Source organism: Salvelinus fontinalis, chromosome 1 (assembly GCF_029448725.1).
Source record: "Salvelinus fontinalis isolate EN_2023a chromosome 1, ASM2944872v1, whole genome shotgun sequence".
Lineage (NCBI taxonomy): Eukaryota > Metazoa > Chordata > Actinopteri > Salmoniformes > Salmonidae > Salvelinus > Salvelinus fontinalis.
Window position 1 is genome coordinate 47,530,952 of NC_074665.1, and position 18,889 is coordinate 47,549,840.

An 18,889-nucleotide genomic window follows, 5' to 3' on the forward strand; every position below is an offset into this window, starting at 1 on the left:
AAAACCAGCTAGATTTACATTATCCATGTCCTTGTTCAGCTACGAATCCGAGAAGCATAGTATATTACAGTTCTTAATGTCCTGTTGATAGGATAGTCTCGAACGCAGCTTGTCCAGTTGATTTTCCAGCGATTGCACATTCGCCAATAGAACAGAGGGTAGAGATGATTCATTCATCTCACCATGGTGCCTGCACGCCGGCCACTATAGCACCGTCTTCGCCTTCTACAAGTGTCGGCGATTAGGGTCCTGTCTTTTGCATCCGACACATTGAAGTAGAAGTCCTCGTCCAAATCGAGGTTAGTGGTTGTTGTTCTGATGTCCAGAATCTCTTTTCGGTCACAGGAAACGATGGTGGAAACATTATGTACAAAAAAACTTTAAGATCAATGCAAAAAAATACACAAAATAGCATTATTGGTCAGGAGCCTGTAAAACGGCCGCCATTCCCACCGGCGCCAGTTTAATTACAATGTGCATCCTAGTGTGTTTGAGTGTGATGTTTATTCACATTTGTCTGTTACAATATGTGATAAGCCTGCATGTAGATGTATGCATATATTCCTTCTGTTCATAAGTAGCTTAAGTGTTTAATTACTCTGTCTGTCTGTCTGTCTGTCTGTCTGTCTTTCTGTCTGTGTTACAGATGTGCCTATGTGCATCCGTATCTGAGGCCGCAGTGGAGCTTATCCTCTCTCCCTCTCCAAGACGCCCTCCTTGCAGTGAGGAGAGGAGCTACAGCCAGTGGCTCCTCCTTCTCCGGTTCTCATTGGCCGAGAGGAGCCACCTCCCTCCTCTATCTCATTGGTATGCAGGCAGTGCAGTGTGAGTGAGTGAAGAGAGAGGAAAGAGGGAGCGAGAGGGAGCAGTCAGTGCTGTAGGGAGGAGGAGATTGAGTGAATGAGAGCTGCTGGATCTGCTGTTTGATTGTTATGCTGTGCTGCCTCCTTCCACACTGCACTGGCACAACAGAGTACCCTGCCACCACTACAGACGCTGCTGATTACTCCGCTAGTTAGCCACACTGCTAGCAGGAGAGTCAGGGCCACCAGGAATCAGGCTAGCTGGGCTTGTCCATCCTTTGAGCAGGGGACGTAGCCACGTCGTGGAGTGGAGGGGGCTAACACTACGGTTTAGGCACCCGCTCCTACTTCATCCCAACATCCCTCTCCCCACCACCACCACCAGCAGCAGCCCGCTCGCTCCTCCCTATGCCCTTGTCCTCGGCGGCTCCTCTCAACTCCCTGGCCAGTATATGGATAGAAGCTCTCTGTTTCAGCTCATACAAGAGCAGGTAAGCAAGCAAAGCAGCGATTGGGGGTTTCTATGGTTACCGTCTCCTGCCAGCAGCCAGGCGCTGTCTGTCTATCTAAAGATGTAAGGCAAGAGGCAGGGGTGAGAACTGCTGCTAGGGGAGAGGGGAGTGGGAAAAGGGGCATGTCGGCACACTGGGGTGGAAGGTGTAGTAGACTGATGCTACTGAGGAATACTCAGGAAATGTAGGGTCATAGAAGAGTAGACCTTTGAAGGTGAGGTCAGATCATGGGTCACAGTTTGCTGAGGTGGCAGTGGCGTGTTTTCCTGGTTTACCTGTGCAGCAGTGTTATGAATTCATTGATTGTAGGTAGCGGTGGTCATGAGGTAATTTACCTGGGGATGGTTGGTCCTGACCTGATGATTTTACTGTGATCAGTGGGCCACTCATCTGGGCACTAGTTCTGGTTGTACCTGTGTTATTGTGTGCCATAGGTCTGTCTAGACGTCTAGTCTTTTTCCTAGTCCTTCAGTATCTCAAAGACACTCAGAGATGTTACTCTTGGCCAAAAAAAGAACCCAGAGGCGATGCTGTGCTCTGCAGTATCAAGGTCCAGCACAAAGACAGCCACAGACAGCCACAGCCTCAAGCACCCTTTCAGCTCTCTAAGGAGGCATTTATTCATCTTTGAACATTCTTCACATTTTTCAGTTCTAGTATTTAAAGTGTTTTGTTAGCTAAATCAAAGCCTACTTTATTGCTTTGTTTTATCAACTTTGTGTGTGCGTGTGCGTGTGCGTGTGCGTGTGCGTGTGCGTGTGTGTGTGTGTGTGTGTGTGTGTGTGTGTGTGTGTGTGTGTGTGTGTGTGCGTGTGCGTGTGCGTGTGTGTGTGTGTGTGTGTGCATGCTAGTATTCATCTTATCAGCCCCCCCCCAACCCTAACCCCCCCTCATCCCTCATTCATGTTATTAGCTGACTGGACCATCCCACTGTTCTGAGGCACCAGTGGGGGACTTGCCTGATTGATAGATAGAATGGGCAATCATACTGCTGAGAGGGAGGCATTGATTATCTGCTGCAGGGTCTAAGGGTCACGAGGGGCCTATCTGTAACACATTGATCAACAGACTTAGAGGTGTGTGTCTGTGTGTGTGTATGGTTGTGTGTGTGTGTGCGTGCGCACGTGCGCGTGTGTATGCGTGTGTGAATGCCCGCATGTTTTACCTGACCTTTTTTCAATATGTGTGTGTGTGTGTGTGTTTATGTCTGACAAGGAGAAAGCCACCAAGGAATATTGAGTGAATGTCAATGTGGTTAAAGGATGTGCTGTGGTCATGGTGGTGCTTTTCAAAGTTCCCAAGTAGCAGCAGGCATAGTGGATTGTTTGTGAGCAAATCCTCGAAGATACAAAGGTGATAGCGAGATCATTTACGTGTATCTTTAATGTGTGAGGTTTCAGTGGAGAAACACTCTTTATGATAGAGGGCTAGTTGCAGGCACCTCTTTCATATTGGGCTGCTACATCAGACTCTGCAGAGAGAGAGAGAGCGAGAGAACGCTACATGAATGACTTTATTAGTCTTTGTCTGCAGGAGGTAGCTGTGCTGAGCTCAGGCTGTTTCTGTTCAACCCCCCCCCCCCCCCCCCCCCCCCCCACACACACACACATATATTTATATAGCCATGACACTTAATAAGGAAACTGGGAGCTAGAGCTCCACCATCACTGAGCCATGCGATCATTAGTTGATAAATATCTCCTCTGCGATTCCCCTCCTTACAGTTATTTTCACCTGCTACATAAAGGACAGGCTTATACCGTTTTGACGTATATATGCCAACCACAGTGTGGATAAGGTTCTTATGTTCCCTTTACTTTTCCTAGAGGTCTGATACCGTCAAGTGTGTTGCTTTTCATGTGCGGCATTTCAGGAATGTCTCTTGACATTTTTTTTGTTTGACTGCTGGATGTGTAAATGGAAGAAAATGTAGTCATCGGTTTGAGAGAGAGAGCTGTTGTGGTGGCCTGGCTGCCACCATCTTGCAGTCAGTCAGTGCCACAGTAGCCTAGAATGCTGCAGCCGTATGATAATTACAGAGTGGCCCAGTCAGAGAACAGCTGTGGATACCCAGTTAGCTCAGACACTGAGCTAATACACTGCCATGCAAGTACTACTGCAACTCTTATACTATGCTCATAATACTGCAATACTCAGATGCTTCATGTGTACTACTACACTACTACCCCACCCTAATACTACTACAGTACTATACTGAGTGTACAAAACATTAAGGACATCTGCTCTTTTCATGACATAGACTGGCCAGGTGAATCCAGGTGAAAGCTATGATCCCTTATTTGTGTCACATGTTAAATCCACTTCAATCAGTGTAGATGAAGGGGAGGTGACATGTTAAGAGCCTTGAGACAATAGAGACATGGATTGTGTATGTGTGCCATTCAGAGTGTGAATGGACAAGACAAAAGATTCAAGTGCCTTTGAACGGGGTATAGTTGTAGGTGCCAGGCGCACCAATTTAAGTGTGTCAAGAACTGCAACTCTACTGGGTTTTTCATACTCAACAGTTTCCCGTGTGTATCAAGAATGGTCCACCAACCAAAGGACATCCAGCCAACTTGACACAACTGCGGGAAGCATTGTAGAGTCCACGCCCCTACGAATTAAGGCTGTTCTGAGGGCAATATTAGGAAGGTGTTCTTAATGTTTTGTACACTCAGTGTATATTACTGCACTCCTACTACTACAATGCTATGTTAGTACACTTATGTTACTACAGTACTACACTCCTACTACTTCATAGATAGGTACTGCATAAATAATTACTGAAAGTACCTAGAACTTCCTTGTTTTTATGTATGGCTGCGGTCTGTTCCCAGGTCAGGGTCTTCTCCCCTTCCCCACTGTAGTGCCGGTTGCTCAGTTAAGTTAGGTCTGCACTGGGGTCAGCCTCAGTGGCTGGTTGCTCTGCTGACGATAATAGAGGTCCTGTGGGTTAACAGCGCCGTCATTCCCCTGCAGCCTCCTTCTCATCCGCACTATTTCATCCCCCCTATCTTCATCCATCCTCTTCTACTTGCTCCCACCATATTTTTCTTCACCCTATCTCGTCCTCTTTCTTTTCATTAACCCTTTCACCCTCTCCATTCCTAGGTACTGGTGTCACCCCCCCTTGGGCCCTTAGCCCTCCCTTCTTTCATCCTCCCTGTTTCCTCAGCCCATCCTTTTATCCATTCCCCTCATTATCTCTCCAACCATCTATATCCATCTTTTCCTACTCCAGTGCTCCACCTCCCCCTCTAACCTTTCTTCATCCCCTCTCTCCCCTCTTTATCTCCTTCCGTCTCTTCTTCATACGCACATATATTTATATAGCCATGACACTTAATAAGGAAACTGGGAGCTAGAGCTCCACTATCACTGAGCCATGCGATCATTAGTTGATAAATATCTCCTCTGCGATTCCCCTCCTTACAGTTATTTTCACCTGCTACATAAAGGACAGGCTAATACCGTTTTGACGTATATATGCCAACCACAGTGTGGATAAGGTTCTTTTGTTCCCTTTCCTTTTCCTAGAGGTCTGATACCGTCAGTGTGGTGCTTTTCATGTGCGGCATTTCAGGAATGTCTCTTGACGTTTTTTTAGTTTGACAGTGCTGGATGTGTAAATGGAAGAAAATGTAGTCATCGGTTTGAGAGAGAGAGCTGTTGTGGTGGCCTGGCTGCCACCATCTTGCAGTCAGTCAGTGCCACAGTAGCCTAGAATGCTGCAGCCGTATGATAATTACAGAGTGGCCCAGTCAGAGAACAGCTGTGGATACCCAGTTAGCTCAGACACTGAGCTAATACACTGCCATGCAAGTACTACTGCAACACTTATACTATGCTCATAATACTGCAATACTCAGATGCTTCATGTGTACTACTACACTACTACACCACTCTAATACTACTACAGTACTTTACTGAGTGTACAAAACATTAAGGACATCTGCTCTTTTCATGACATAGACTGGCCAGGTGAATCCAGGTGAAAGCTATGATCCCTTATTTGTGTCACCTGTTAAATCCACTTCAATCAGTGTAGATGAAGGGGAGGTGACAGGTTAAGAGCCTTGAGACAATAGAGACATGGATTGTGTATGTGTGCCATTCAGAGGGTGAACGGGCAAGGTAAAAGATTTAAGTGCCTTTGAACGGGGTATAGTTGTAGGTGCCAGGCGCACCAATTTAAGTGTGTCAAGAACTGCAACTCTACTGGGTTTTTCATACTCAACAGTTTCCCGTGTGTATCAAGAATGGTCCACCAACCAAAGGACATTCAGCCAACTTGACACAACTGCGGGAAGCATTGTAGAGTCCACGCCCCTACGAATTAAGGCTGTTCTGAGGGCAATATTAGGAAGGTGTTCTTAATGTTTACTACTACAATGCTAAATTAGTACACTCATGTCACTACAGTACTACACTCCTACTACTTCATAGATAGGTACTGCACAAATAATTACTGAAAGTACCTAGAACTTCCTTGTTTTTATTTATGGCTGCGGTCTGTTCCCAGGTCAGGGTCTTCTCGCCTTCCCCACTGTAGTGCTGGTTGCTCAGTTAAGTTAGGTCTGCACTGGGGCCAGCCTCAGTGACTGGGTTAACAGAGCGGTCATTCCCCTGCAGCCTCCTTCTCATCCGCACTATTTCATCCCCCTATCTTCATCCATCCTCTTCTACTTGCTCCCACCATATTTTTCTTCACCCTATCTCGTCCTCTTTCTTTTCGTTAACCCTTTCACCCTCACCATTCCTAGGTACTGGTGTCACCCCCCCCCTTGGGCCCTTAGCCGTCCCTTCTTTCATCCCTTTTTCCTCAGCCCATTCTTTTATCCATTCCCCTCATTATCTCTCCAACCATCTATATCCATCTTTTCCTACTCCAGTGCTCCACCTCCCCCTTTAACCTTTCTTCATCCCATCTCTCCCCTCTTTATCTCCTTCCGTCTCTTCTTCATGCCCCAGCACTCGTAAAAGGGAAATGCAAAAACATGTAACCATGGCAACGATGTGGCTTGTCAACCCTCCCGCTGTTGGATCGCTTCAATAACAGCTGCCTTTCTGCACCATCCCCTCCCTCTTCTCCTCTCACCCCTCCTCCCTCTCTCTGTTTCCCCATCTCTTTTCCTTTCTTCCTCTGTCAGACAGTCATGAGCCCCACTACCCTGACTAAGCAAAAAGGCTCCGCTTACAAGCGTCATTCACGCGACTCTGTTTTCCAAATTAAATGTATTGATTGTTAATTGTTCTAATTACCAACAAAGACCAATCCTTCACCACCTCTTCACCTTCTCAGAAGATGGTTGCTCCTGGAACTTGTTAAACCAGGCTGGTCTCATAGACTAGACGTAACATAGTAAACAAAAATGCGGGATATTCAAATCAGTGCGATATGTTACGTTTGGTAAGCTTATATAAGACAGAAGGTTACTTTAGGGAATAATGAAAAGAGAGATGCGTGTTTGAATTTCATCACGGACAACTTTCGCATTTTAGCTAATTAGCAACTTTTCAACTACTTATTACTTTGCAACTACTTAGCTTGTTAGGTAACCCTAACCTTAGCCCTTTAACGTAACTCCTAACCTTAACCTTAACCCTAACCCCTAGCGTAGCTTACATTAGCCACCTAGCTAACGTTAGCATTAGCCACCTAGCCACCTAGCTGATGTTAACTCCCAGTAAATGATACCAAAAATCTTTGGTTAAATCACATTATCTGGTGAAACAATCTGTAGTTAAGAGAACTGGTGATCAGCAAATGATGGGAGAGGTTTTCATGATTAAATTTCCATTCGAAAGAAACATACAGTAAGTTCAGGGAACACTGTGGGAGAAGTGTTGTTAGATCAAACTGCCATTCAGCTCCTCTTGAGTCATCTTCTGCTTGAAATCCCGCATATGTCCAATCCATTGAGAGGGATACAGTTCTGGTACAATGACACACGCAGGCAGAGGGATTATGTTTCTCTATATGAATCCACACCAGGAAAAAGCCCAGGCACCACACGATATTGTCTGTAAAACAAAAAAATATAATAAATTATACTTCTTTGCAGAGTTTGAACGACAGTGGAACTGTGCCAGCATAACAACATTAGGGTAGACTAGTTGAACATTCATACATGTGTACAGGCACATAGATTACATTTCGATATCTAGCCTAATAGACCCTTTTCTGTGCTTGCAAACATTGCTGCAAGAGGGCGACGTGCGTAACTTGGTGGCAGAACAAAAGGGAGTTCTTATAGAACGGCAGCAAAAAAAGCCTCTATTTACATGTTGCTTATAAGTGCATTTCGCACTACTTTTGGATTTCAAGGCTCGTATAAATGTCCTACTTAATATAATGTTTTTGTCATCATCGCAAATCAACTGCATTATACTTAAAAAACTATCAAAACATAATTGTAAGCGTATGAGAACCCCAAAAAGTTATTTTGTTTAGATGTAATTAAAATGTAAATCTAGGCTATTTTGAATGGGCGCAGATGCCGATGGCTTTCTCACTGCCGTCAAGAGTTGCACGCATCTGTGCGTGATGTCAGTGTGATGTGTACTAGAAAAGGGTCTATAGAAATATGGCATAACTGTGAACCTTTGCACAGTGACCAGACCGTACATGTAAAGGTTGTCGTAGTCGTTCTCCTCCTCAGACGAGGAGGAGCATGGATCGGACCAAGATGCGGATTGGTAAGTATTCATGATTTAATGGCAAACCAACAAAACACTACAAATTAACAAAACAACAAACGTGACTAACCTGCAGCAGTCCTGTGTGGCCCAAACGCTGACACAAGAACAAACACCCACAAAACACCAGTGAAACCCTGGCTGCCTTAGTAAGACTCTCAATCAGAGACAAACGATACACACCTGTCTCTGATTGAGAATCATACCAGGCCGAACACAAAAAGCCAACATAGAAATAGAAACCTAGACCAACCCACCCAACTCACGCCCTGACCAACTAAAACAAATACATAACAAAGGAAAACAGGTCAGGAACGTGACAGTACAAATGTACCTAGGTAGTTAGGTAGACAGTATCTCGCTACAGCCATGTCTATCAGAAATGCTTAGGCAAATATTTTTTTATGTAGTAAAACCAACTTATCAGTCTTAGAGATTTACAATAGTTAAATTGTTGTATTGTTGTTTCTACTCACTGTTAGCTAGTAAACTTAATAATTGTTATTTACATCTGTGATTTTGAAATCATAACCAATGTCAACCCTCGTCAATTATGTTACATGTTACATAGCTGGCTAATAAAACTATTTACAGTTAATGTTACACGTTTGCTAAAAAGTTACACACACAAGGCTTGGCGCATAGTAACAAGTTAGCAGGTGCCAGGCTAACTAGCTAGCCAACTCCAGTTGTGCTAACGTTTGCTGGTAAACCTAGCTTTAGGTGACTGGTTGTAACGTTGTAGCTTGTTGTTTAGTAGCTGGCCATATCTACAACTAAAAAGAGAAGAGGTTTTACAATCAAGATACAATAGATCTCCGATTGTAACAACTAATCTACTTTTAGTCATGGATATGACTACCTGTAGTTGTTTAGCTAACTTAGCAAGCTAGACTTGCTAGCTAGCTACCTGTAACACATGTTAGCCAGCAATACACAATATGAGTTTCAGTAGTTAAACTAAAGTTAGCTAGATAGCTAGGGGGCTTGCAGGAAAAATAACTTACTTAGCAAGCCACCATATTTGTAATCTGCCCTCTTGGTGCTGCCATCGGCTGTAGCTGAGCTTTTAGCTAAATCCAACTCTTTGTTTCAAATCCTCTTCGATATATTCCGGTTGAAACATGTACAGTCGTGGCCAAAAGTTTTGAGAATGACACAAATATACATTTTCACAAAGTCTGCTGCCTCAGTTTGTATGCTGGCAATTTGCATATACTCCAGAATGTTATGAAGAGTGATCAGATGAATTGCAATTAATTTCAAAGTCCCTCTTTGCCATGCAAATGAACTGAATCCCAAAAAATCATTTCCACTGCATTTCAGCCCTGCCACAAAAGGACCAGCTGACATCATGTCAGTGATTCTCTCGTTAACACAGGTGTGAGTGTTGACGAAGACAAGGCTGGAGATCACGCTGTCATGCTGATTGAGTTTGAATAACAGACTGGAAGCTTCAAAAGGAGGGTGGTGCTTGGAATCATTGTTCTTCCTCTGTCAACCAGGGTTACCTGCAAGGAAACACGTGCCGTCATCATTGCTTTGCACAAAAAGGGTTTCACAGGCAAGGATATTGCTGCCAGTAAGATTGCACCTAAATCAACCATTTATCGGATCATCAAGAACTTCAAAGAGAGCAGTTCAATTGTTGTGAAGAAGGCTTCAGGGCACCCAAGAAAGTCCAGCAAGCGCCAGGACCGTCTCCTAAAGTTGATTCAGCTGCGGGATCGGGGCACCACCAGTACAGAGCTTGTTCAGGAATGGCAGCAGGCAGGTGCAAGTGCATCTGAACGCACAGCGAGGCGAAGACTTTTGGAGGATGGCCTGGTGTCAAGAAGGGCAGCAAAGAAGCCACTTCTCTCCAGGAAAAACATCAGGGACAGACTGATATTCTGCAAAAGGTACAGGGATAGGACTGCTGAGGACTGGAGTAAAGTCATTTTCTCTGATTAATCCCCTTTCCGATTGTTTGTGGCATCTGGAAAAAAAGCTTGTCCAGAGAAGACAAGGTGAGCTCTACCATCAGTCCTGTGTCATGCCAACAGTAAAGCATCCTGAGACCATTCATGTGTAGGGTTGCTTCTTCAGCCAAGAGAGTGGGCTCAATCAAAATTTTGTTTAAGAACACAGCCATGAATAAAGAATTGTACCAACACATCCTCCGAGAGCAACTACTCCCAACCATCCAGGAACCGTTTGGTGACGAACAATGCCTTTTCCAGCATGATGGAGCACCTTGCCATAAGGCAAAAGTGATAACTAAGTGGCTCGGGGAACAAAACATCGATCTTTTGGGTCCATGGCCAGGAAACTCCCCAGACCTTCATCCCATTGAGAACTTGTGGTCAATCCTCAAGAGGCGGGTGGACAATCAAAACCCACACATTCTGACAAGCTCCAAGCATTGATTATGCAAGAATGGGCTGCCACCAGTCAGGATGTGGCCCAGAAGTTAATTGACAGCATGCCAGGGCAGATTGCAGAGGTCTTGGAAAAAGAAGGGTCAACACTGCAAATTTTGAGTCTTTGCATCAACTTCATGTACTTGTCTATAAAAGCCTTTGACAGTTATGAAATGCTTGTAATTATACTTCAGTATTCCATAGTAACATCTGACAAAACTATCTAAAGACACTGAAGCAGCAAACTCTGTGGAAATTAATATTTGTGTCATTCTCAAGACTTTTGGCCACGACTGTATAGTTGAAAGTCACCATGTAGGAAAAAAATGGCACCATTGTCGAATTTGTGTTGCTGAGAGGAATCACTTGGAGCCATTGCGGTCTGGTCAGTTTTTTCAGTTTTGCCCAAAGGATTGTGTTATTGGTGTCCGTCTCCCTTTCAAAAAAGACTGCCTTAGGGGAGAGACGGGGCAAGAGCACGAAGCACCACCCCACATGGGTTGTAGTCTTTCAGAGACTGGAGAAAAGGTGTCAGCTTGTATATTTAGCAATGAATTCGTTGATAGGAACATCATTGAAAGACTTCCAATGGCTCTATCGAACAAGGACAACCATATCAAGGACAAGGACAACCATATCAAGGACACCAGAAGCAGTCATAGTGTGTATCAGTCAGCGTGCAAAGCCCAGACCTTCCTCCTGGGCAATTATGTGTGAAACACATCTCACTGACCTAGAAATGTCTCAGACATGATGAAAACATGCCCAGATTCTCCCAGGGTGAAATTCCCCTTTAATGTTTCACAACTTTTATTTTTATGAAATTCACTGAGTAGGATGGTAATCCCCATCCTCATTTGAGGAGCCTCCTGGTTGAAGGGCTCTGGCTAGTATTACGTAGCCAGCTAGAAGGATGAATCAAGAAGCTAACGTTAAATGGAGCCTACCTTAGCAGGCTAGTAAGCTCTCATAATAACTTTGCTTTACAGAGAATAGACAGTGGTGAAGCTGAGGTAGGCTGCAATGCATGCAGAAGGAAGCAGAGGAGACAGAGAGAGAGAGGAAGCAAGCAGAGAGAGAGGTTAGTACAGTGGTTCCCATACTTGGGGCCAGGGCCCCATGTGGGGACACCTGAGAACACCTGAGAAAATCTGTACTAACCTTATCAAACAAGTTAGGGAAAAGATACACCATGTTTCAATATGAACATCTCCACATAGCCTATCTTCCCTACATTAAGATGCAAGCAAAGTTCTAAAAATGTTTTTGTTTATATCAGTGTTTGTTCGTCTTATCTCGATTGCACACTGGAGTTTAGTTTACCCAATACCCACTTTTTTTGAACCTCTATATCACTGATATTAATACAGAATAGTAAGTAATATTCTAGAAATTCATGTGAATGTGATAATACGATCATCTGTGTGCTCCATTGATGTGTTTGTGCGGCGCTTGATTAGTAATGCCTAGGAATACAAACGTGAAGGCTATGTAGTTTGAGAAAAGAGATATCTATGTAAAGAGTTGAGGATTTTATGCAATTCATCATTACAACTGACTGAACAGTCGCTGATGCTATATCTGTCAGTGTGAATAATTTCTCATATTTCCCTCCTTTCAGGGGTAGAACATTACATCTGTATAGTTAATAGGCTACGTGTTTGTAGATTGATTGAAGTGAATGAACCTACAGCAGCCAAGGTAATAATGGCTGGGGTAATTTTTGCTAGCTTTTGCTGTTTTTTTTCCTTCCGAACCTCACTAAAACTCAAACCATGATTATGGTCCTGCCCTCCCTTTCTCCCCCTCCTATCATCCTAGTGTCCTACACTCAGCCTGTGAAAAACGCTGGTTGTATCTGCACCCCTTCGCTCTCTCTCCTCGGCACCGGGGGCAGAATTGACTATGATTCAACAAACCTCCGTGAAACACACAGTAAGGGGATTAAGTAAAAATAGATCTGAGCCTTCTTTCTTTCTTGGTTCATTTTCATACATGCATTGGCTTTAGCTGCATTTCAGGAAGCCTCATACAAGCTCCAGGCGGTCAGGTCCAGCCAGCGAGGGGCCCCGGCGTTCAGCAGAGATTACCCAGTGTGGGTTATGTCAAGAGTTGACTGAAAACCAGTTTGTGTGTGTATGTCCGTATCCGCGTGTTTCAAATCAAATGTTATTTGTCACATGCGCCGAATACAACAGGTGTAGACCTTACAGTGAAATGCTCGTGTCCGAGTGCCTGCCTGTTGGGATTAAAAATAGCTTTTACAACAAAGTGTGATAATGAAAACACAGGCATTTACAGTAGTTGCTGCTATTAGCATTCAGAAAGGGTAGGGCGCTAACATTTGATTGCTAGTATCAACAGAGCTAACATGCTACCATCTGACTTGAGCCATCATCAAGCTTACACACTAGTACTGTCACGTTCCTGACCTGTTTTCCCTTGTTTTTGTATTTATTTAGTATGGTCACGGCGTGAGTTGGGTGGGTTGTCGATGTGTGATTTTTATGTTGGGGTTTTGTGTGTTCGGCCTGGTATGATTCTCAATCAGAGGCAGCTGTCAATCGTTGTCCCTGATTGAGAATCATACTTAGGCAGCCGAGGTTTCACGTGTGTTTTGTGGGTGTTTGTATTTCGTGTCAGTGTTCGTGCCACACGGGACTGTTGTTCGGGTAGATTCTCTTTGTTATTTTTTTTTCGTGTAGTGTTCAGTTTATTTCTTAATAAAACATGGACACTTTCCACTCTGTGTTTTGGTCCGATCCCTACACCTCCTCTTCAGACGCGGAGGAGGAAATCTGCCGTAACAAGTACATGACTGCTAGTACCCTGCCCCTGGGTTAATAAATAAATAACAAGAGACCTGGGGAGGGTGAGCAGTCGATTCATTTGAATTAAAGAGTTGGTTTTGTTCAATTAAACAGCTGTAAACGCTGCTGAAATCAGTACAGTGGAGGAGTAAAATAACTCCACAAAGAGAGAGTGATAGGCCTTCAGAAAGTATTCATACCCCTTGACTTATTCCACATTTTGCTGTGTTACAGCCTGTATTCCACACTTTTTTTCTCACCCATGTACACACAATAACCATAACGACAAAGTAAAAACGTGTTTTTAGGAATGTTAGCAAATGTATTGAAAATTAAATACAGAAATATCTCATTTACATAAGTATTCACACCTCTGAGTCAATATTTTGGATGCACCTTTGGCAGCAATTACAGCTGTGAGTCTCTAAGAGCTTTCCACACCTGGACTATGCAACATTTGCTCATTATTCATTAAAAAATGATTCAAGCTCTGTCAAATTGGTTGTTGATCATTGCTAGACAACCATTTTCAGGTCTTACCATAGATTTTCAAGTAGATTTAAGTAAAAACTATAACTTGGTAAGCAACTCCAGTGTAGATTTGGCCTTGTGTTTTAGCTTGTTGTCCTGCTGAAAATTGAATTAATCTCTCAGTGTCTGGTGAAGAGCAGACTGAACCAGATTTTCCTCTAGGATTTTGCCTGTGCTTACTTCCATTTTTTTTTTTATCCTGAAAAACTTCCCAGTCCTTAACGTTTACAAGCATACCATAACATGATGCAGCCACCACTATGCTTGAAAATATGGAGAGTGGTACTTGCTAATGTATTGGATTTGCCCCAAACATAACACTTTGTATTCAGGGCAAAAAAAATTTGCTTTGCCCACATTTTTTGCAGTTTTACTTTCGTGCATTGTTGCAAGCAGGATGCAGGTTTTGGAATATTTATATTCTGTACAGGCTTCCTTCTTTTCACTCTATCAATAAGGTTAGGGTTGTGGAGTAACTACAATGTTGTTGTTCTCCTATCACAGAAATTCAACTCTTCAACTGTTTTAAAGTCACCATTGGCCTCATGGTGAAATCCCTGAGCAGTTTCCTACTTCACCGGCAACTGAGTTAGGAAGGACTGGGTGACTGGGTGTATTGATACACCATCCAAAGTGTAATTAACTTCACCATGCTCAAAGAGATATTCATTGTCTGCTTTAGGTGCAATAGGTGCCCTTCTTTGCAAGACAATGGAAAAACTTTCCTGGTATTTGTGGTTGAATCTGTGTTTGAAATTCCCAGCTCGACTGAGCAACCTTACAGATAACTGTGTGGGGTGGGGTACAGAGATGGGGTAGTCATTCAAAAATCATGTTAAACACTATTATTGCACACAAAGTGAGTCCATGCAACATAATATGTGGATTGTTAAGCACATTTTTACTCCTGAACAAAGAGGTTAAATACTTATTGACTCAAGACCTTTCAGCTTTTCATTTTTTATTCATTTGTAAACATTTCGAAAAAAAATAATTCCATTTTGACATCATGGGGTATTTTTCTGTAGGCCAGTGACCAAAATAAATCTTGATTTAAGCCATTTTATTTTCAGGCTGTAACACAACAAAACACACACACACACTGTATCAGGCACTCGCAGGGATTTTCTGATTGATCTTCCTTGCTAAATTGAGCTGTAAAGCTGTTGACCTTGTGGCAGCTGCAGTATAGACTGGTACTGCCAGGCTCAGTGTTTATACAACCACTCTCCACTCCTGATCCTGAGGCAGTCAGGGAAATTACCTCTGCCCACTGAGTCACAGGGCCATGTATATTCAGAACGAAAGGGCCCAAACCACAATGGGGAACATTGAGAGTCCCTCCTATCTTTACACAGACCAACATGATACACACTGTGGGTGACTCCAGAGTGATGCAACAGCTGAAAGACCACTGTTCCGCCCTGGAGCGACAAGGAGCTGTTGGTTTACTCTCAGATGACTAATGAGCCTACGTTAGCCTACGTTAGCATTACAGGAAACATAGTAAAGGGCTAGGCACTGAGCGGTCGTCCCATGTGGTCTGTTTGTGCTGGATGGGTTTGGCCTTAGGTAAACTCACACACAGGACTAGACTACTCAAACTAGACACCCTAAAGAGAAACTAGCACTGGATATTAATGAGCCATTGAATCAAATTAAATTGAATATTTTAAAAAAGGAAGGAAAATAGGCAGTTGATGACGGATAGATACAGTACAAACATAAAAGCACAGTCGGACGAGGGCTCATACACACTGTACACCACATGCACATACACACCCTATACTTTATGGGCCATTTTTAACCGGCTCTATTTCGGACGGTTAAACTCTGGCGAGTTTTATGACACTCCCCCGCTTAAATTAATCACGGGTAGACCGAGGCATGCGAGCTTCAGCGGTAGTAACCCACAGGGGCCGGTCGCCTCACAGTGAGACTGGTGATTAATGAAAACCACACTGTCCTGATTGGTCCACAAATGCAGTTAGAACGCGTCTCACTAAACTCATTAGAAGGCAAACTGTGACTTCAACTCCAAAATGAAAGGAAAGACTCCAGAGAATCTAATGCTCTCTACCGATTTAATTCTGTACAACGACATATGGTGACAGCGGTGGGATTTCAGTCGTACAGTGGGTTCAGGTCACGGTGTACGATTTTGACATGTTGGCCCATTTTGGTTATCAGTCCTGCCAAATGACTGATGTTATCAGCCTGCTCTTTTCTTCTCGCCTGCCCATTTAATTAGAATAAATACAGCTAGCTAGTGTTCTGTTTTTAAGGCAGGTCTAATTCTTCCATTGACGTTCCCACTGATAGTATGGCTTAATTAATGCTGCTCTCATTGACAGACTCTTCTCTCTTGGCTCCGTTACTCTCCATTGTCCTGGTCTGTCTGTTCTATTGTGTGTCTGCTGTCGACTGTTGTCTATGGACTAGTTAATAACTACAGTACCTCTCTACATAACTGTTGCCTATTGAGCGCAATGTGCTTTTAACAAGCACTGCAGATGAGATGTGTTGTGTATATCAAGAATGGGAGGTAGAGAAAGAGAATTATTTGAAATGAACAGGATAATTCCCTTTCAATTTACTCAACGTAGGAAAGGAATGTCACTTTTCAAATCTTGAATTCCCTGAATTGAAATGGAATTGAGCCGATCCTTGCTAATAAGCACTACTACTAGAATCATCAACAGCAGCATTCTGATCAGCCTGCACTGATATTCATGTGTTGTTGTGTTTTGCCAGCTGGACCCAGACAACACCGGTTTCATCGCAGTGGAGAACTTCACCAGTCTGGTGGAGCACCATGAGCTGCAGCTGGACCCCTCCAAACTGGACATGCTGTTTGCCCTGGTGCAGAGCAACGAGGATGGACAGGTGTGCTACCAGGAGCTCATCGAGCTGGTGAGTGACTGGGAACGGACACACACACACACACACACACAGAAGCACGTATAGTACGTGCACACACTTGCTACAGAATGATTCGAGAAAAGACAGGGAGGTTCATGATGTCAAAATGTACCTGCCCATTGCAGTCTTTAGTTCTTCAGAAAGAGGTTTGATCTTTCTAATTAAATGCAATTATAAATACACACAAACAAAATGTAATGATAAATAAACACACACACACACACACACACACACACACACACACACACACACACACACACACACACACACACACACACACACACACACACACACACACACACACACACACACACACACACACACACACACACACACAGTGATACATTATACTGTATTAGCTGTTGGTGGAGCAAAGGGGAAAATCCTGCCCCAATGTCTTCTACTGAGCAGTGTTCTGAGTTCTGATGCTGCTAGGAGGTCAGAGACATTCATATTCATTCATCTCCACTTAACCTGTCTGTGTTTAGACCTTTGTTCCTATATATCAAATTAATGCAAAGCCTTTTAAAGGGGCTGAGGTGATTCTTAGCCCTGAGTGTAGCAGTAGACCAGAGCATGTTTCTTCTCCTCGCAGCATATGGGTTTAAGTAGCGTGATTCATTCAACACGATGCAATTCCTGACATGTTTTCACTTCCCAAAGCTGGTTCCTTCCTTCGCTCTGTTCTGCTCATGGTTTGTAATGAAAGCTGTTCCATTTAGTTCCCCTTCCAAATGCTCAGGTCTCGTTTCTAGTGTGTGAGCAGCAATGCAGATGCAGGTGCTCTCGCTGACATTCCAACCCCTTCCTTTACTTTGCCCTTCTCCTATCGTCCACCCCTCCCTTCTTGGATCTTCATGCCTCTTCCTTCTGTTACTCCCTCCATCCCAGATGTGATACTCTTCCCTCCGATTACTCCCTTCTGCAAATCTTATCCTCCTTTAATAGTATCCCTTTATTCACAACGTACCCTTCTCTCTCCCCAATATCACCCCCTCCCTTTCCTTTAACCCCCCCGTCTCAAACGCTCAGAATTTATTTTCTTCTCCGTCACCCGTGCAGCTCCAGATCGTATGTTAAAACCCTCCCCAGGTTTAGGCAGCATCAGCGAGACAGTTTAATATTCACCGTCAGCCAAATGCAAATTGGGTTCGATCAGCCCAGCATTGGTAGTAGCAGGCAGTAATCTAAGGTAATTTGAGAATGCTCAGGCTCACAGAGATATCGACATCCATGTCTGATTGGTAAAGATTTGTCTGACAAACGTGTGCGCACACACAGTTTGTATTCATTTTTCACTGAATGGGCACAGACACACACACTCACAGAGGACGTGCACTTGCTCACTAACACATGATCAGGGAGGCTAATACATACACACACCGACTCATTCACCATACACATGCTCAGCGTACAGATATGCTGACTAATTTGGATGATATTCAAATGCTGACGGGAATCTCTTCTCTGTATGTTGTGTGTCTTATAGGAGCAGGTCTGTATTGGTGGCGCTCTGGTTTAGTTTGTCGGGGAGAACATGCAAATGTAGCGTGACATTTTTAACCAGGTCATAACCAAGCTGACGCCCCCCCCCCCCCCCCCCCCCCAGCCTCCCTCTGTTGTCTTCTTCTCTTTCTATCACGCTTTATTTTTCCTTCTCTCTTCCTCCTTCTGTCCCCTCTTTCTTTCTTTCTTTCTTTCCATCTCCTTCACTTTTCCTCTGTCTGCCTGCCTCTTTCCCTCCCTCTCCTTCAGGGAGATTTATAAGGGGGACACCATTGACAGTATGTGACGGATGAATGGTATTTTGAGTTGGGAAGCGCACCGCTGCCATTATATTATCTCCAGTGTCTACAGTCTGCCGTATGGCCTGAATTAAGACCTGGCAACGAAGATAAAACACCCCTGCCTGTGGAGCTGGAGCAGTGTGTGTGTGTGTGACAGTGTGTGCTTGTGTGTGTGTGTTTTCACACATCTGTGCACTCTACATACTGTACATCAGCAGTTATGTCTAGCCTTTTGGCCCCGAGGCGTGGGACTTTCATCCTGTTAGTCTGCTGAACAGGGATGTTAACCTTTCCTTTACGCTTTTGGTCTTCGGGCTTGGTGTGAGTTGTTGATCCACACATACTGTCTCCATGTGACTGGGTGTAAATGTGTCGGAAGCGAGCTCTTGGCCCACAAGTTCAGTAGTGTGAGTGTGTAAA

At 44.0% G+C, this 18,889-nt stretch overlaps 1 protein-coding gene across 1 annotated transcript in view; it reads left to right on the forward strand.

The window, feature by feature from the left end:
• The first annotated feature begins 787 nt into the window (after window positions 1–787).
• Window positions 788–18,889, forward strand: part of rhbdl1 (rhomboid, veinlet-like 1 (Drosophila)) — a 58,195-nt gene continuing 40,093 nt past the window's right edge. Inside the window, exons 1-2 of the mRNA XM_055924181.1 lie at window positions 788–1,294; window positions 16,515–16,673. Coding sequence (XP_055780156.1) covers window positions 1,256–1,294; window positions 16,515–16,673 — 198 coding nt within the window. The 5' untranslated portion in view covers window positions 788–1,255. The remainder of the gene's footprint in view (window positions 1,295–16,514; window positions 16,674–18,889) is intronic.